Source organism: Pipistrellus kuhlii, unplaced genomic scaffold (genome assembly GCF_014108245.1).
Source record: "Pipistrellus kuhlii isolate mPipKuh1 unplaced genomic scaffold, mPipKuh1.p scaffold_m20_p_9, whole genome shotgun sequence".
NCBI lineage: Eukaryota > Metazoa > Chordata > Mammalia > Chiroptera > Vespertilionidae > Pipistrellus > Pipistrellus kuhlii.
The window spans coordinates 638,196-657,335 of NW_023425595.1; the positions used below are offsets into that span (position 1 = coordinate 638,196).

Consider the following 19,140-nt stretch of genomic DNA (forward strand, 5'->3'; position numbering starts at 1 on the left):
TTCTTTCCTCTCTGAAATCAATTTTAAAAATATTTTATTTTTTTATTTATTTTTATTTTTAAAAAAATATATTTTATTGATTTTGTACAGAGAGGAAGGGAGAGAGATAGTTAGAAACATCAATGAGAGAGAGTCATCGATCAGCTGCCTCTTGCACACCCCCCACTGGGGATTTGCCTGCAGCCAAGGCCCTGACCGGAATCGAATCCGGGACCCCTTAGTCCCCAAGCCGATGCTCCATCCATTGAGCCAAACCGGTCTCGGCAATATTTTATTTTTTTAAAAGAAAGGAACAGGACCATGGATAGGACAGAGGAAGTAAGATATAAAACATTTATTGATGTACATTTATTTCATAAAAGTTCCGTTGGCTACACTGGGCCACTGTGCTTCGAGGTGGGCTGGGTGGCCAGGTAGAACCAGTCAGTGCCCACTTCCGGACGGTCTGCAGGCACCCGAGGCCCAGGCGGGCGGCAGCGGGCACGCGCCCTGTGCTCCGAAAGGCTGCCGAGGCTGGCAGGGAGCCAGAAAGGCGGTGACCTCTCTGAGCTGGTGAAGGCCCTCCTGTCCCCCCCTGGCTGCCGGGACCAGAAACACACCGGGCGAACATCACCAAGGGCTCACCCAGGGGGCAGGGACATCACCTGCAGGAAGACTGAGCAGCCGGCTCAGAGAGCTCCCCGTGTCAGGTCTGCCCCCAGCGCTGCCCCCAGGGGGTGGCGTGGCGGGAACAGGTGCCCCGCGGCGGGAGGTGCTGGTGTGGCCCACCGTGTCACTTTCAAACAGGGCATCGCGTTCAGAGGGGCGGCAGGTGGACGGGGCTCGGTGGCCCCCTCCTCTCCTTTCCAGACCAGCCTGGGGTGAGCAGAGTCCCCCATGGGGGGAGGACACTTCCGTCCGGTGGGTGCTGCTCATGCAGGAGAACGCTGGGGAGGGCCTGGCAGGGCCGCCAGGTCTGTGTGCAGGCGGCCGCTCAGCCTCTCGGGCGCTCGCAGAGCCTCCGGCCCCGGGAGAAGGAGGCCCGAGGGGGGCCGGAGGCAGACGTGCCTCCTTGTCCTCGGGCACCAGGGCGGCCGCCCGGGCCCCGTCCCGGCAGAGGGTCTCTGGAGGTCCTTGGGGTCCCCGCCTCCCCTCCGGGTGCCCCTCTCTCAGGAGGCGTTCCCGGCGGGGCCCTGCATCTCCATGGTGACCGTGTTGGGCGTGCCGCCCGTGGCCTCGGCCAGCTCGGCGCCGTCCCGCAGGGCGCGCTGGAAGACCACGCGGAGCGGCTCCCACAGCCGCTGGGACTTGTCCCTCCCGGCCAGGAAGTACACCACGGGCTTGGCGCCGCTGTTGACGCAGATGCACAGGTCGGTGACGTACTCGGGGAAGGGGGCGGGGATGCGGAAGGCCCAGAAGAGGAACCAGTCGATGGCCAGGTAGATGGAGGACACGAGGAAGACGGACACCACGGCCAGGATGACGTGGTTGAGCTTGGAGGAGCGTGGGCGCTGGCGCCGCCGGGCCCGGCACTCCACGTGCAGGATGAGGGCCAGGCAGGGCAGCACCATGAGCGGGCAGAAGACGAGGAAGAGCAGGACGCCCAGGAAGATGTCCATGTGCGTGCAGGCCGCCCGGGAGGCCTGGCGGCCCAGGAACACGCAGAAGTAGTTGTGGACGCCGGTGACCAGGAGCGACAGGGCCCAGAGCAGGGCGCACACCACGGCCGACAGGCGCTTGGGCCGCTGCCGCCAGTACCAGGCGGGGAAGACGACCGACAGGCAGCGCTCGGCGCTGATGGCCGGCAGCAGGCTCACGCCGGCCAGGAAGGTGCAGAGCCCCAGGATGCGGGACGCCGCCCCCACGTACCGGGCGAAGGTGCCGGGGAAGCCGCCCGCGTTCAGCACGGACAGCACGGCCTTGCTGGCCAGGTAGCCCACGTCGGCGCCCGCCAGGTGCAGGAAGTAGATGGAGAAGGGGCTCCGCTTGATGGAGAAGCCGAAGAACCAGAGCACCAGCCCGTTGCCCGCCAGGCCGCACAGGCAGAGCAGCAGGAAGATGTAGTTCACCACGGGCGGCGGTGGCAGCGTGGCGATCTGCTCGATGGTCAGGAAGCCGCGGCTGTGGAACTCGGGGGCCTCGCTCACGCCCGGGCACATCTGCGCGGGCACAGAGGGGGGGGCTCCGTGAGGCCTGCCGGGGGGGCCCCCGCCCCACCCCGCACCCGTGTGTGTCCAGGCGCGCCGGTCCCCTCGGCACAGACCCTCAGCAGAGCGGACGGCACCCCGGAGTCCGCCCAGCGCCTCCACTCTGTGACCCAGAGCCTGGAGCGAGCCGCCTACGGGTGACACCGGGAATGCCCACCCCTCACAAGGGCACCGCGTCGCCCGCCTGCCAGAACAGACACCCGTCAAAACGCGCCCACGCGTGCAAGGTCGAGGGAAGCCGAGGAGCCTTTCTGGACGGAAGGAGAGGAGAGACACCGAGCCAGGGAATGCAGCGCCGGGTCCGAGACTGCGAGGGGTCTGACCCGCGGCCAAGGCTGTCCCTGGGACGGCTGCGGGGAGGTGGGGGCACCCGGCACCCATGACGGCCCTGCACCGCCGGGAGGGTGGGCAGCGCTACATATGGGGGTGCCCTCGACCTTGGGAGAGGCATGCTGTCTGGGGGCACAGGGGCTCGGGGTCTGCAATTCCCATGCACACAGTTCTGTGGGGAAAAGGGTAGCGAGAGAGAGAGGGACAGGGTTAGAGAGAGCGAGCTCAGTGGAGAAAGGCCAGCAGCGACCCGCTGGGGGTGTGTGCTGTGCGCTGTCCTGTTCCCCCAGGCTTTCTGTACGCCTGCACTACTCCACACTAAAATGTGAAAATATTTATTAAAAAATAAAACCACCTGCAAATGACAAAGAGTGGGCCTGGCTCACTGTGGGATCAGAGAGCCTGGGGAGTCAGAGGCGGCCCCTGCTGGGCCGGGGGACCTCTGGGGTCTGGATTGGGGAGGGGGGTCTGGGTCTGGTGTGGGGGTCTCTGAGGCAGCCTGTATTTATCTGGCCCCAGGGAAGCACTTTAACTACGGATCAGGGTTTTCACAGTGGATCTGACTGCTCCTGTGTGTCCAGCGGACCTCAGCCTGGCCGGCAGGTGCGTGAGGCGGGCCCGGTGCGGGAGGCGTGGGGGGCGCGGAGGCACCTGCAGAGCGCCCGCCGAGTGCGTGGGCAGCCGCAGGGCTCCGGCCCATCAGCCTTCCCCGTCGCCAGAGGAGCCAGAGCTCCAGATGGTAATGCGACTCTCCTGACCTCTAAATGCTCACGTTTAACACACACTGTGGGGCCGCACACTACCGGTCTGCACGCCGGATGCAGTTCTCAGGCTGCTGGTTCTGACCTTGACCTTGCCCTCCCGAGGCTTCCCCAGCTCTGTCACTCCGTCCCACACCTGGGCAGGCATCACCAATCCATCTCAGACCCTTCACCACACGGCTGGAACCTGGCCGTGGTCCCTGCCCCATTTCCCCCCCCTCCCCTCTAAGGCCAGGTATCAATTCCCATCACCCATGACTCAGAGAACAAGACAGAAAAACAACAACAAATGGAAGGTCCTTGAGGCAGGACCTTTCTGCCACCTTCCGGATGGCCCGACTCAGGCAGGAAGCGGGGCCTGGAGGATTGCTCTCTGGGCCTGACACCCCGCAACAAAGTCAGGTCGAGGAGAATCTACAAACAGGGACTGGAGGGTGTTGGCCAAACTTTAGGGAGCGTTCGCGAGGTCACTGTAAGCGGGTCCTGTTCTCCACCTGCCTCCCTATGAATACATTTATGGCTCAACAGCCGCCTGTCAGCCCCCAAGCCCCGAGCTTGCTCTTTAGTCAGCCTTTCCTGCTGATGGCCTTGACCACGCCAGGCCCCCAAGTAGCCTCCTGCCAGCCTCCTCTGAGCTGGGGACGGAGCTAGTCATTCCTGAGGCCGGGGCCTGAACAAGGCTGTGGAGGACCGGCCTGGTCACCGGGAGGGGACTGGCTGCAGGGGCTGGTTGGACGGAGCGGATCACAGGCTGGAAAAAGCCTGCAATCTGGTCCTGGAGTCAGAGCGGGAGGCCCGGGTGAGTCACTGGGCGGGAGCTGCCATCCCCAGACACATGCCGCCTGCAAAATGCCCGCCCTGGAGCCTGGCCCCTGCCCTGCCCCGCCCCGCCTTGGCCAGGGGTTCCTGGAGGCTCCGCCCAGCCAGTCCCATCTCTGCTCCCCTGAGGCTGCCGCTCCACACTGTCCTGCCAGAGAGGGAAATGCCAGGGGATGGAGGTCAGGGCGCTGGGCAGGCGGTCCGGCTCTGCCCCCTCCCCGGGCTTGCCCCGCCGAGCCACTGCGCTAGTGGGAGCCTGTCTCCTCCTCTGACTTGGAGTTTCTCCCACTGTGAGCCTGTCTCCTCCTCTGACTCGGAGTTTCTCCCACCGCGAGCGCGTGTCGCCTGGATCAGAAGGAAATCCCATGTTGGGAAGAAGGGTCCTGGGTGGGGTGGGGGCTGTGGTGTCTGAAGACAGGAGGCAGGTGTGACTGAGACCCCGGCCGTGGGTGACACGAGTGGGGTGACTCGGAGCAGGCAGCGCTCCTTGGAGCCGGCCTTCCGGGGAGGCCGTGGGAAGTGGCCTCCTCCCGTCTCTGCAGGGAGGAGCTGGAAGCAGTCTCTGCGTTGGTAACTGAAGCCCCCTGGGATTCAAGGGGGTCAGTCCCGTGAGTGGGCCTCACTGAGGACCACCCCGGGGATCCGAGGGACCCGGTGGCCAGTGCCAGCCTGTGTGGCCCGAGGGGCCCTGCTGCCCGCCTGCAGCCTGTGGAGCAGGGGGGATGGAGGGGGGGAGCTGTGGGGCGGGCCTGCCCCTTCTCCCCCCCCCCCCCACACACAGGTCCTGCATACCCACGGGGGCACTTGCCTTGTTCCTGCTGGTGGGATGGGCCTCCCAGGAGCAGTTGGCAGCCATCTCCGGGCCTGGGGCGTGCAGCTTCCTCGCTGCTCTGCTCACAGCTCACGGGCCGGCACCCCCCACCTGCGGAGGCAGGAAGGGCCGTCAGGGCAGCAGTAGGCTCTGTCCCTTCCAGGGCCCCGTCCCCAGGGCCTCCCCTTAGAGGAGGGGTGACCAGCAGTCACCTGGCTTCCTGAGAGGCAGGGCCATGGGGGCGGCCAGAGCAGCCACCTCCTCCTGCCTGGGCCCCTCGCTCACACCATGCTGACACGCCAGTGAGACCCACACGTATTTCCTGGGCACCACCTCTGTGCTCAGCCCACGGGGGGACACGGGTTCCCCGAAGTCAGACCCAGAAGGCAGGGAGGCTTCCTGGAGGAGGTGGCCTCTGGCTGGGCCTGTGTCTGTCACATGCTAAGGGGTCTGGTCTTTCCCTTGAAGGGTGGGCCAGCTCGGTCATCCTCAGCATCAATGTCACCACCATCAACCCCTCTGTCAACGGCTGCCAGCTGGGAGCTGAGAACTGTGCCCGCTCAGCCACACCCATTGCCCCTCATCCATCATCCCGTTTGTCTGTTTTCTTTAAAAAAAAAAAAATACCTTTTGCTTTCAGAGAGGAAGGGAGAGGGAGAGAGAGATAGAAACGTCAATAATGCCGAAACCAGTTTGGCTCAGTGGATAGAGCGTCAGTCTGCGGACTGAAAGGTCCTAGGTTTGATTCCGGTCAAGGGCATGTACCTTGGTTGCGGGCACACTCCCAGTAGGGGTTGTGTAAGAGGCAGCTGATTGATGATTCTCTCTCATCAATGTTTCTAACTCTCTATCTCTCTCTCTTCCTCTCTGTGAAAAATCAATAAAATATAAAAAATAAAAAGTAAAAGGAAAAAGAAAGAAAGAAAGAAAGAAAAAAAGGAACGTCAATGATGAGAGTCATTGATCGGCTGCCTCCTGCACGCCTCCCACCAGGGACCTAGCCTGCAACCCAGTCATGTGTCCTTGACTGGAATTGAACCTGGGACCCTTCAGTCCACAGGTCAACGCTCTATCCGCTGAGCCAAACAGACTAGGGCCCGTTTGTCCTTGTGATCAGCTATAAGGCAGGCATTGTCATTCCCCTTGGATGGGGCACAGGGCTCAGGGCACAGGGCACAGGGCACAGGGGGAGGTCGCCTGCCCAGGGGCTCAGGCCACTTCCACTGTGTGCGCTGTGGCGTTGCAGGCTTGTGGCCGGGACTCCAGCGGCCGTGAAGGCAGGAGCCGTTGTGGGGAGCAAGCCGGCAGGGTTCTGCCGTGGCCCTGGCTCCAGGCTGGTGGAGGGGCAGCTGGACTCAGCCAGGCAGGTCTGGGGGGCCTGGTGCGGGGGACAGTCTCGGGAGGGGCCTTCCCTGCCAGAGACAGGTTCACCCAGGCAGGGCCGAGCTCATGGGTCCGCCCGCTCTGGGTCCCCCCCCCCTCCCCCCCCCCGAGGTCTGCCTCCCCAGGCAGGCACCTAGTCCTGCTGTGCAGGGGGGGGGAAACTGAGGCTGAGTACAGAAGAACGGTCTTGCAGGGGCACAGGCGCGGGCAAAGGCCAGGCCTCTCCTCAGCTGGAGGAGGCGCCGGGCAGCCCACACAGCTCTCCTCCCCCAGAATTCCTTCCTCCGCAGGCCGGGCAGCCCCCTCCACGCCCCCGCCAGCCGGGGCGGAGGCCCCCGCAGAGGCCGAGCCCATTATGGCTGGAGAGGGTGGCTGTCTGTGTGGGTGGCCACCCTTCCTTAACCCTCGGTAGCCCTCCCCTCCCCACCCCAGCCCGCGGCGCCAGTGCAGCCCTCGGAGCACCAGGCCAGGCGGCCCCGGACCGCAGCCGGTACCCAGAGAGGTGATTGCGGGGCGGGTGGGAGTCCCGTGGGCGAGTCCCTGATGAGTGTGTGATGTGGGCTTGCAGATGGCAGTGCAAGGTGTGCCTCTTAAACACCCTCCCCCCGCAACCTCCCTGGGTACCGCCTCTCCAGTCTTGACTCTGGCTGGGCCACTGTACCCATCCCCAGGGAGAAGCCTCATGCCTCACCATCTACTGGGTTTGCCCAAGCTCTTCATGCCAGCCTGCAACCCCATCCTACCTGCCCCCCCACTCAGTCTTCCTGACCCAGGTACACCCCCTGCACCATGCCCTCACCTCTCGGTGCCAGGACCCAGGGGTGTCCGGAGGCTGGAGGGCCCTGCCCTCTCACCGGGGCAGGTAAGACCCCAGCTACGCAGGCCCCCAAGGGCAGCTGCTGGGACCTGCACATGGAGCCTGGCTTGGACGGGGCCTGGAGTGGGCCCCCAGCCCCCCTGTGGACAGATGGAGGGGTGGGTCCCCGTGGGGCCTCTGAGCCCTCAGAGAAGAGCTACTCCACTCACACAGGCACCAGAAGCCAAGTGGACCCAGATGGACCCTAGAAAGACATGTGTGTGTCATGTGCATCGGACATGCGTGAGTGCGTGTGAATGTGTGTGCTCCTCAGGTTGGGTTGGGCCTACAAGAGCTAAGCAGACAGAAAAAGCTTAAAAAAAAAAAAAAAAAAAAAAAAAGCTGCCAGCTCCGCGCACTCCCGCCCTGCTTTCAAAACCCAGCACCTAAGGAGAGGCCGCTGGCCACCTGACTCTCCTCCGCCTCAGGAAGCTCTCATCTCCTCCCTCCCCCACCCCCCACCCCCAGCCTCGAACCCGTGCGGGCCCCGGGGGACTGTCCTCCAGGAGGCCCGGCTGGGACACGGTTCTCCAGCCGGCCTGCCAGCCCCCCTCCTGTCCCCAGACCGCCACCTGGGCAGGACGAGAGCACGGGAGCCACTCCCCCAGACGTACCGCCTCTTCTCTCTCCAGCCTCTTCTCTCTCCAGCCTCTTCTCTCTCCAGCCTCTCCCCCTCAACACCCCCCCCCCCCAACACACACCCTGACAATCCTCTGCTCACAATGCCTGTTGAAAGGCTTACTGGGGGAGTGATACCTTCCAGAAAATCCCACCAACAGCCTCCATCCAATGCCAACTCCACATCAGGTGTCTCAGGCCTGGGAAGGGGGCACCCAGCTGTGCACCCCCCTGTGGCTGCCAGGCTGGGCCCTCTGTCCACCCCAGCGCTGGCCCCACACTGAGCTGCCTGAGCTGGTGCCCAGGGAAGGAGGCGGCGCAGAGCGGGGTATGCGGAGCGCGGAGTGCGTGCGAGCAGGGAGCCCTCTCCCCGAGCTTGGGATGCTGCCCGCTGGGTGTTCCCGCCCCGCCCTTCCAGTTGGCCAGCTGCTGCCGAGGGTGGTGGAGGGACAGAGGGGGAGCCCACACCCACTGGCGGACAGAGCAGGGCCTGGGGCTGGAGGACAGCTTGGGAGGCGGGAGTTGCCAGAACACCAGGGCCAGCCCCACCGAGGGGGGACTCCCGAAGGTCCCCAGTGTCCCCCGGACTTCTGCAGCCTCGCAGGCTGCTGGGTCGGTGACAGCCTCTCTGGGGTCTCAGGGCTCTCCATGGGGCTGTGGTTTCTGGGAGGTGCCTGCCCCAAAGTGCTCACCTCATCCCCCTCCCTGCTTGACCTTCGCCCTGCAGCCTGGTTCCTGGCGCCCCTCCCCTGGGCCCCGTGGAGCTACCTGCAGCTGTCCCGGTCCTCCAGGAGGGCGCGTGGGTGATGCCCGCCTCCGGCTGCGATCCCCGAGGCAGCAGGCCAGTGTGGAACAGGGCTGGAGCCTCAGCAAACGAGAGAGGAGAGAGGAGAGAGGAGAGAGCCGAGTGTGCAGAGCCCGCGCCTGCTGCTGGGGAGATGGCTTTGGAAGCAGAACCCGCCCCAAACCCAATTCCAGGCCCGGCAGGAGGGGAGGGAGGGAGGGGGAGGAGGAGGGGCGGAGCGGGATGAGGCTTGGGGAAGGAATGCCCTGCTCAGGAGCCCCCCCCCCCCCCGCGCCCGCCCCCCCAGAGCCCCACTGGGAACTCATCTCTCTGCCTGGTGACGTCAAGTTGGCCCGAGCACTGTGGCCAGAGTCCAGCTGTTAATCTCCCGCGCGTCCCGGAGAGAGAGGCGTCCGCCGTCCACTTGCGGGTGCCTTCTCTCGGCGGCTCCCACGGGGCCTTTCGGGGGGCACAGGTCCAGGAGGGGGACCCCCAGGGATTGTTCCGATGAACTGAGGGGCGGTTAGGAGAAGCCGGGAGACGGCGGGCGAGGGCTCTGCGGAGGGGGAGGTGTGGGCGGGTGAGAGGTGGACTTGGCAGTGGACAGGGAGGCCACCCAGGTGGCACGCCACTTCCCCCGCCCACCCCGGAATCTGTCCGGGGGCCCCCACGGGCCCTTGGAACCAGGAATTCCCTGTGCTCGGCCCTAATGGCAATCAGATGGCCCAAGTGGAAAATCACTGCGCTGGCTCGCCGGGGCCGAGCCGGGAGCTGGCGGCTGCGGGGGCCTGGTGTGTGCGCTGTCCACGGGCGGATGAGTCAACCGCTACTCCCCCCACCGGCACCATGGAGTCCTGGGCCCCCCAGTCAGAGCCTGGGGGTGCAGGCGCCCCGGAGGTGGCATGAGGATGGGGGCAGGGAGGAGTGACTTCCTGGGGAAGGCCCCTCCTGTCCTAGTCCAGCTTTCTCATGGCCGGGGAGCCTGAGGGAACTCCACTAGCGTTTTCCCCGACGGGAGCATGCGGCGCCCCGTGTGTGGGTGCCTCTGTGGGCATCTTGAAGGAGCCTGGAAGGAGAGCTCCCCCTGCACCTGCCCTGGGGCGGCGGGCCTCTGCCCGGAGGAACCGTGTCCTGCCCCCGTGCAGACCGCCACGGGAGGAGGGGGTGGACTGCTCCCTGCGAGCCCAGCTGGCCTGGGGCGGGGCAGGCGGAGGCTGCAGGATGCTGAAGCTCAGGCCGCGCCTGGGCTGAGAGGCTGGGCGGGCAGCAGGCAGCGGGGACCCCCTCCCTCCCTCCCCAGGGCAGGCCAGCTGGGGCCCAGCTGGGCCACTTGTTTATGAGGGGAGGCCCAGGGGAGGCGGGGGAGGCTGGAGGAGGCCTTGTCCAGGCGAGTTCCGAGGGTAATTGCATTTGGACACTTAAAAGGAGCTGTGTGAGGTGGCGGTGGCTCCGAGGTCCACCGCCTTATTTGGTGTGGAAATTGGCCTCCTCTGGAGCTAAGGAGAGGTGCTGGGGAGCGGGGAGGCCATCCTCCGCCCGGGTTTGCGGCTGTTGCCCCGGAGGCTGGGCTCCGGCAGGGACCGTGGAGCAGGCCTGCGGGCTGGCACGTGGGCTCCTGTGGCTGCTGCAGTCGCGGGCGGTCCCGGGCCTCGGGTCCTCTCCTGTCACGGGAGGAGAAGCAGCTCACAGATTTGCAACGAGGAAGGAAGGGGTAAGATCCAGGCGGCAAAGCGCTGGGGGCACCTCAGAAAGCCTCTGCTCAGAAACTTCGTTTTTTTATTTCTTATTCATTTATATTTTTAAAAATATATATTTTATTGATTTTTTTTTTTACAGAGAGGAAGGGAGAGGAGGAAGGGAGAGGGATAGAGAGCTAGAAACATCGATGAGAGAGAAACATCGACCACCTGCCTCCTGCACACCCATTACTGGAGATGTGCCTGCAACCAAGGTACATGCCCTTGACCGGAATCGAACCCGGGACCTTTCAGTCCACAGACTGACGCTCTATCCACTGAGCCAAACCGGTTTCGGCAGGGACTTTGTTTTTAATCGCCCCCCACACGGGCCTCACAGGTGGACTCTGTGGTTCCACAGCCATGACCCCTCAGGCCAGGACCCTCCTCTGATGGGGCTCCTGGGGGGGAGGTTCTGGGCAGGGCTGCCTGCTGCCTCGGCTGCCCTCTCACACCGTGGATGCCAGAACACCCGTGGGTGCCAGGCACCGTGCTCCAGGCTGATGAACCCGCTGAGGGCGAGCGAGCGGAGAGGCAGACCAGAGCCAGGCAATCCGAACACGTGTGAAACCGCACTGAACGGACAGCACTGCGGCCGGCTGGGCCCCGGAGACCAGGATGGGTCTCTGAGGAGGTGATCACGGAGCCCACGAGGAGCGCTGGGCAGGAGGGACGCAGGTGAGCAGGGGAAGGAGGGCACCCCGCAGAGGAAGTGGTGTGAGCAGAGGCCCTTGGGCGGGAAGGCATGTGCACGTGCGAACGGGGGCTGCATGAGGCTGAGGGACGCATACAGGGTCTCGGTGGATGAGGTGCCCAAGCTGGGCCTCTCTGACCAGCTCACCAGGTCCAAGGTCTCACCCTCCTTACTGTGTTCTCACCTCTCTGCCGCCATTGGTCCCATCTGTCGGGGGACAGGTGCAGGGAGGGCAGGCACTCACTGTGTCCTGCGAAGCAGAGCCTGTATAAATGGGACCTCTTAATCCTCTCAACAGCCCCCTCCCTTCCGCCTCCCAAGTTTACAGATTCATCTAGTATGTGTTTACTGAGCATCTAGTGTTATGCCCAGATTTCAAGATCCCCAAGGACCACCAGGGAGCCGAGTCTGATGCAAAAGCAAAGAGCCTTTATTAGCCGGCTGGGCGAGCGACTAGCCGAGCGACTAGCCGAGCGACTGCCATTCTCCACGCAGGGAGACCAGAGAGCAGCAGTGACCCTTTGTGTAGGACCACTTTTAATCCCCTTAACCACATCCTGTTCATGCAAAGCAAGCAACCTTAGACAAAACCGTTTTCCCCAAGCAATGTCAGAGTCAGGCCATTGATGACCATGTTGTTCACAGGGTCATCCTGTTCTTCAGAAAGCTGACAGTGATCTGTGAAAGAAGGCCTACATGCTGGGAAAGGGCCATGAGACCCTGTCTCAAGGCCTGGCCTGGTGTCAGCACTGACAGCTCTATCTGGGGCATAGTCCACAGCCTCTCTGGAAGCATGCTAAAAAATTCCCACTCTTCAACACTAGTATGTGCCAGGCACTGTTTTAGGCCCTCGGAACCTTGTGGTGAACGAAACGGATGAAGATGAGGCCCACATTCTGGAAATGGGGAAACGGAAACCAGGGAGTAACTGTGTGTCCGTAGCACCTGCGTTCAGGGGCTGGGACCTGTCCGTGTCCACATCTCGGTGCTGGGCTTGGAGGCGTCAGGATGTGGGGAGAACTCTGGACCCTGGGATCCAGCCTGGCTCTGCCTCTGGCAAACAGCGGGAACCTGAGCCTTGGTTTTCCCCAGCTGCGCCATGGAGAGGGTGTGGGATCTGATGATACTTGTGCTCCATGCCCGGCCTCACTTTCCACATTAGCGCCAACAGGCTGGCTCTTCTTTTTCCTCAGGAGGAGACAAGGCAAATGTGTGTGTGGCCTGGGTCTCCCAGGTCCATGCCTGAGGCCCTTTGGCTTCCACCCTTGAGATAAAAAGGTCTCTCCAAGGTCTAGCTAGCTTTCCTGATGGGAGGCGAGTGGGACCCTCTTCTCTTTCCTCTGCTCTAGTAAGGCTGGAGCGTTTGTGAGAGAAGCTGCATCGTGGGACTCTTTGCAGAAGCTTACATTTTCCTCTGTCCCTGATGTGGAAGACTGTTCATTTGTTCATCCATTCGACGTTCATCTGTTATCTCTAGAACTACAGGAGAATACAAGTGTGTTGTTTTAAGCCACTAAGTTTGTGTCTATACTATATAATAAAAGTCTAATATGCTAAGTGTCCAGTTGTCTGGTCGGCTGTTCAACCAATCAAAGCGTAATATGCTAATGATATGCTAAGGCCACTCAACTGCTTGCTATGATGTGTACTGACCACCAGGGGGCAGACGCTCTGACCAGTAGGTTAGCTTGCTGCTGGGATCCAGTTGATTGAGACTGAGCAAAACCGACTGGACACACCATGGAACCCTCCTGCAGTCCCTCCCTGGCTGGCCAACCTGATGCATTCCTTCTCGGCCCCAATTGTGCACCAGTGGGATCCCTTGGCCTGGCCTGTGCCTTCTCACAATCCGAGCTGTGGGACCCTCCCCTCCCCAAGTGCACAAATTCATGCACCAGGCCTCTAGTTTGTTATAGCAGCAATAAGAAACTCATCCAGGATGGCAGGTAGGCCTATTGATTGAGGGTGGGCTAGAGGCTGTTTCTGCTTGAGCTGAGACCGGAAAGGGAGAAGGAGAAGGAGCCAGGTACTCACTGAGCCCACAGGAAAGCATTCCAGGATTGACAGCAGCAGGTGCAAAAGTCCTGAGGCAGGAAAAATCTGTCTATCTCTATTTTTTAGAGAATTGTGTGAGTGAATTAGGGTCCAGACAAGGTTCATTGCTAGATATGCTTCTTCCCCCTTATTTTAATCTAGGGTTCCCCTGCAGCATCCCTCCCTCCCCGTTTCCTTATTTCCCTTCTCCCTCCCTCCCTGTCCTCTAGCTGGATCAGGAAAATAAGGAGTTTCATAGAGGAGCGTGTATGGGCTGGGCCACGGAAATCGGATAGGAGAGCTGGTCACTAACCAGCCTGGAGCCAGGTAGCGGCACAGGAGCTGCAGAAGCCGAGGAGGCTGCCCCCTCTGGCTGTCGGAGCCCGAAGCAGGAGCTCCCGGAGACGTCTGCAGAGCCATGGCCTCCACTTTGCTCCACCTCCCAGGCCTCCCAGGAGCCCTCCTCGCAGGCAAGCTCTGACCCAGTGCCGCTCCTGGAGGGGAAGCAGGAAAGCCGTTTTCAGCCGCAGGAAGACACGACGGGGGCAGACAGCCTAGCACAGTCCACCCCTTTGTGGCTGTGCTGTGCACGCACCACCGCCCCTTCCACCACAGTGAACTTGGGTGGGGAGAGGCTCATCATTTACTTGGGTGATGACCTGGGAAACATGCGGAAGTGAGGCAGGGGAGGAGGAGGAGGAGAAGTCACCCCTGCCTTGCTTTGATGGGCCTCGTCTTCAGCTCACCGTCGCCCCAGCCTCCTTCCGTAGGTTATTGTGACACCTACCCAGGGGTCCCCGGTGAGGGGAAGAGACAGGCAGCCAGGGCGGCGGTCAGACCCTCCCGGGGACTGGTGCCAACAACTCCTGACTTGCGGGGAATGGGAGGGAGGGAGGGAGACCAGGGATGATCCTGCAGTAAATCCTGAGATCATGTTGTGCAGCTCTGTCCGGGCCGGCCGCTGGAGCACACGCGTGCAAATACAACGAAAACCCGCCTTGACCCTGGTCCTGATTAGCTTCAGCTTTCCGTGGGCCGAGTGCAGAATGGCAGGGCTGTTCTCCAGTCCCAGGGGCCGGTGTCTCCTGCTGGTGGGAGGCCCGGCTTCCTAAATGTGCTGGCAGGAGCTGCTGTTTTCCAGATGAAAGTCACGGCTGTCAGCTCCCGGTGCAGCGGTTTGATCTGGAACTTCCCCGAGTTTTTGTTCCATCCGCCAGCGGCACAGATTGCCCTGAGTGTGTGTGTGTGTGTGTGTGTGTGTGTGTGTGTGTGTTTCCAGTCATTGCCGGCTGGCCTGGTTCAGTGGGTGAGCGTCAGCCTATGAACCAGGAGGTCATGGTTCATTCCTGGTCAGGGCACATGACTGGGCTGTGGGCTCTGTTCCCCTGTGAGGGGCGTACAGGAGGCAGCCATTGGTGATTCTCTCTTGCCATTGATGTTTCTGTCTCTCCCTTCCTCCCTCTGAAATCAATAAAAAACAAAACAGAAACCCCACCGGGATCTTTAAAAATGTTATGGTAAACGTTGCCACGTTAGCCATTTTGAAGAGCCCAGCACAGGGGTATTAGGCACAGCCACAGTGTTGTGCAGCCATCATCCCCACCATCATCTCCAGAACTCATTCTTCTGCAAACGGAAACTGTTCTCCGTTAAACATGAACTCTCCATGGCCCCCTGCCTGTCCTCTGCCCGCCCAACGTGAGGACCTGGCTCACAGGGCACGGTTGATCTGGCGCCAGCATCTCAGGGTGGCACTCTGCTTGCTCTGAGGGGAGCCCAGTGCCTACCAGGCTTCCTGGTTTCAGCTGCTGGGCGTTGCTGGCTCTGAGGGGCTCACACTATCCACTGGGGACTTCTCCTCCATCTTTAAAAAAAAATATATATATATATATATATATATTTTATTAAGTTTTTACAGAGAAGAAGAGAGAGGCATAGAAAGCTAGAAACATCGATGAGAGAGAATCATTGATCAGCTGCCTCTTTCTCACCCCCTACTGGGGATGTGCCCACAACCAAGGTACATGCCCTTGACGGGAATCGAACCTGGGACCTTTCAGTCCGCAGGCCGACGCTCTATCCACTGAGCAAAACTGGTTTCGGCATTCTCCTCCGTCTTGCAGAACAGACATTGGCCATGAGCTACCAGGTCCCCTAGCCTGGCTTACCCCTGCAGGCCGGGGACCAGCTCTCCCCAGCCTGGGTGACACCAGACCCCCTTCAGCCTAGAAACCAGGGGCCTCCCCTTCCACGCTCCTTGGTCCTGGTCGTCTCTGTCCTTGGACCTGTGCCCTGCGAGGAGCTCTGGGCAGCTGGCCTGGCAGCAAGCTCAAAGTCTGGGCTGCTTTCCAGGCAGTCACGGGGCGGCTTCCGTCTCTGCCCTGCTGCCTCTCGCTCATCCCCATCTCCGTGCAGGGAGCTCCATGCCATAGGAGTGGCCCCCAGCTAATGGCCAGCCTTGCAGGGGGTGGGGAGAGCACCCAGATTCCGTGCCCGGAGGGTCCCACAGGACTGAGCTGGCTGCTACCAGCGGAGAATGCACCTTCCTCAGTTTCTTGCCGGCCCTGACCTACTTTTCGGTACCCACATCCACACGGCCTCCTCGGCCTTGTCTCAGCAGCTGCCGGCTCAGGAGGAGGTCTGTGCCTCCATCTGACCTGGCAAGGCCCCAGACGCCATCCTGGCCGGCCTGTCCTGGGCCCTCACCCAGGCTCCCCGTGGACCTTCTGCCCTGAGCTGTGCCCCAACACCACAGGCCTCTGGGCTCGGCCTTCAGCCCTCTGCTCTCCCGCCTCCCCCGCTGCTGACCCTCACCACCCCATCCCTTACTCCCACTCAGTTCCCACCACAAGCTCAGTTCCCAACGCAATGACCCGGGTCTCCCCGGATTCCTGTTGCTGGTGCCACGTGAGAGAACTGGAAATAGCAAGTGCAGCCTGGGAAGCATGCGGTGTTCCACACACCGTCCCCAGGGCACGGGCGAGGGGTTTGCTCTCCAAGGCCCCGGCTCGAGGCCTGCGCTCTGAGACATGGTGTCCTTCCAGTCCCGGGCCAGGCTGAGTGCCCCTGTGCCCCTCACTCGCTGTGTGACCTCAGCCAGGGCCAATGGGCTTCTGAGTCTCCGTGTTCCCACGAGCAGCTGGGTAACTGCTGAGATGCCCGAGGCGGCAGCTCCGGGGCTGACGGGTGAGGGATCTGAGGATCCTCTGTGACCTTAAACACCTGCTCATTCTTCTCCATGGACGGTGTGGAGGGAAGTGGGTGAGGGGCCAGGGAGGGACAAGGCCCTACTGTGTGCCCTTCTTGCTGCAAGCCCTGCTCCATGGGGGTGGAGACAGAGGCCTGAGGCTGGGGATGGGGAGGGGTGTGAATTCAGAACTGAAGGATTCAGGGCCCATGCTTTTCCCAGGTCACTGCACAGCTGGATGATTTTTACATTTTCCTATGTGCTTTTAGAATCAAGTTGAGCACCTTCTGTATCAGTTAATAGTGCCTCCCTCAGTTCCTGGCAGGTAGCAGGCGCTCAGCAGCTGCGTGATGATTGAGTGAATAAAAACCCCGAGGCTGCCTTTACAAAGACCCCATGGGCACACGCGCGCCGCTCACGCCGAGGAGCCCAGCCCCGCGTGGCCGGATGCACCAGGAAGGAAGTGGATGTGACGGGACGGTGGAGCCGGCCCAGGGTGCCCGGCCGGTGAGGGCCAGGGCCTCCAAGTGTGGGGACACTGGCCCCTTGTGGACTCTCTATGCACCCCCATACTCTCCCCAGGAAGCTTCCCTTATTTCCCCCCAGAAAACAAAGCGGGAGCCCAGCGGGGCGGTGGCTGGCACTTTGCCCACAGCTCGGGCGCGTGTTCGGGAGCTGAGGGAGCGTTTCTGGCATCCCAGCCACGTTGGGCGCAGCCTCTGGCGGGGCATCTTGGGAGGAAGAGCTCTGCTGAGGAGGCCTCCCCGGTGGCCCGGCTGCACACGGAGCCATCCTGAGGCTGAGCCGGGCAATGTTCCCCCCCAGAGGGTGCCTGTCTCCACTGCAGGCTCCGAGGGACACCTCGGGCAGCTGCGAGAAGCAAGCGACACTGGAAACGCAGCTGTTGCTATGAGGGGCAGGGGGGTGGGGCGGGGAGGGCCGAGGAGGACCCTGTGCCCTAATGAAGCTCAGGTTTGTTTTCTTGCCTGGGGGCAGGGCAGGGACTGGACTTCCTGCCAGGACCCCCTTTCTCAGCTGTTGGCAAACCACTGGCTCTGACTTGGGGAGGGGGGTCCTCCCTCTTGGCTGGCCGCCCCTGCAGGCGGAAGCTGCTGCTCTCTGACTGCAGGGCCAGCCCGTGCCAGGACCCAGCGTGGCCCTCCCCAGGTCTGCTGTGCTGCCCGCTGCCCGCTGCCCGCTGGGCTTCATCCTCCCCTGAGCAGGTCCTGTGCTCCTGGCCTCCATTGATGGGGGGTCAGGGCTGTTCTTAGACACGGTGTGAGGCGGCCTCAGGAGGGACATCATGGAGCCCTCCAGGCTCAGTTTCCTCATCTGTCACGGGGAGAGGGACCTCACAGGGCACATGTGAGACACGGATGAGAACTGTGGTGTGGCAGGTGATGTTAAGGCAAGGTGACCAGACGTCCCGCTTTTGGAGGGACAGTCCCGATTTTTAACGACTTGTCCCGCGTCCCACGATGTTTTAAAAGGCGATTCTCGGGACTGTTTTAAAATGCCGCAGGACGCAGGACAAATTGAAGGATGGCGAGTCCCATCTTGTTAGTCCTCTCCCTCTGCTTGTTCCTTCTGACGGAGCCGGCTGCCATGTCCTGAGCTGCCCCAAGGAGAGACCCCTGTGGCCGGGAACGGAGGGCGGCCCCTCGGGGGAGCTGAATCCAGCCAGCAGTCGGGGAGCACGCCTGGACCCACAGAGCCTGGGAATGGCAGCGGCCCAGGCCCACACCGTGATCCGGCCCGTGAGAGACCCAGTGCCGGGGCATCAGGCCCGTGAGAGAACCACACCCATGATCTGGCCTGTGAGAGGCCCAGCGCCGGGGGGCGGGGGGGCACCCGGCTGAGCCACATTGCCATTCCAGTCTCCGCAAACTGGGAGATAACGGTGCTGTTTTAAACCATGGAGCTTGGGGGTTGTTTGTTACAGTCAGGCAGAGGCCAGTTAGACATCTCTCTGTTTTCGCCTCCTGACCAGCTCGCTCAGCCAGCGCCCCAGGGCCCCACACTCGGGACTGCTGTGAGGACCCAGCTCTCCAGAGCGCCCCATGAGTCCTCTCTCTCTCCTTGCAGGCACCGCTAAGTACCAGGCCGACTTGCTGAACGCTAGTGATGGACACAGCCCAGAGGGCATCTGCCTGCTGGCCTTCCTATTGGGCCAAGCCGGGCCTCCCCTCCCCCAGTGAATTTCCACCTCCCCTTTGGTGAGAGATCCTGTTAGTCTCCTACAGTTACACCAGCTTCAACTCAAACACCGCACAGTCGAGGCAAATACACACACTGTGCTGTAGCCCATCCGGCCTCTGTAAGTTTGTACACAAACATCGAGGGAGCGGAATCCGGTTTGGCTCAGTGGATAGAGCGTTGGACTGCGGACTGAAGGGTCCGGGTTCGATTCCGGTCAAGGGCATGTACCTTGGTTGCGAGCACATCCCCAGTAGGAGGTGTGCAAGGGGCAGCTGATCGATGATTCTCTCTCATCGATGTTTCTCTCTATCCCTCTCTCTTCCTCTCTGTGAAAAAACAAAACGAAACAAAAAAACCTCACAAAACCATTGAGGGAATTCTTGAATTACAATAAGACAAGTCCTCAGGGGATGAGTCATTGTTGCTAAGAGCTGCGTGCATCTATTAATTCTTTTTTCAGAATAAAAATATCTTACTTTTGTCAAGTTTTAAAAATGTTAAAAAGAAAATCAAACCATGAACATATCCAGTGGCTAGCCACACCCTGGCCCTCTGAGCCCTCTGAGCATTATCATCTTTCAAACCTTGGCCAATTGATATGCTCACGTTTATTATTATTATTATTATTATTACTATTACTATTATTATTGTTATTAGAGGCTCAGTGTACGAAATTTGTGCACGGAGGGTCCCTAGACCTGGCCAGGGATCAGGGCAGATTGCGGCAGAGGAAAGGGGGCAG

The 19,140-nt window shown here is 61.4% G+C and overlaps 1 protein-coding gene across 2 annotated transcripts; it reads right to left on the bottom strand.

The window, feature by feature from the left end:
• Positions 1 to 319: 319 nt before the first annotated feature.
• LOC118713072 (mas-related G-protein coupled receptor member F) lies at positions 320 to 9,071 on the bottom strand. Of its 2 annotated transcripts, none has more exons than XM_036427432.2 (3): positions 8,533 to 9,071; positions 4,905 to 5,018; positions 320 to 2,138 (listed from the first exon to the last, which is right to left on the bottom strand). In XM_036427432.2, exons 2-3 carry the CDS (start codon positions 4,950 to 4,952, stop codon positions 1,149 to 1,151), a joined length of 1,038 nt encoding a protein of 345 aa, XP_036283325.1. In that variant the 5' UTR covers positions 4,953 to 5,018; positions 8,533 to 9,071; the 3' UTR covers positions 320 to 1,148. The 2 variants fall into 2 exon arrangements, with proteins under 2 accessions (XP_036283325.1, XP_036283326.1); XM_036427433.2 differs by lacking the exon at positions 8,533 to 9,071 and adding an exon at positions 7,903 to 8,039.
• Positions 9,072 to 19,140: the final 10,069 nt, after the last annotated feature.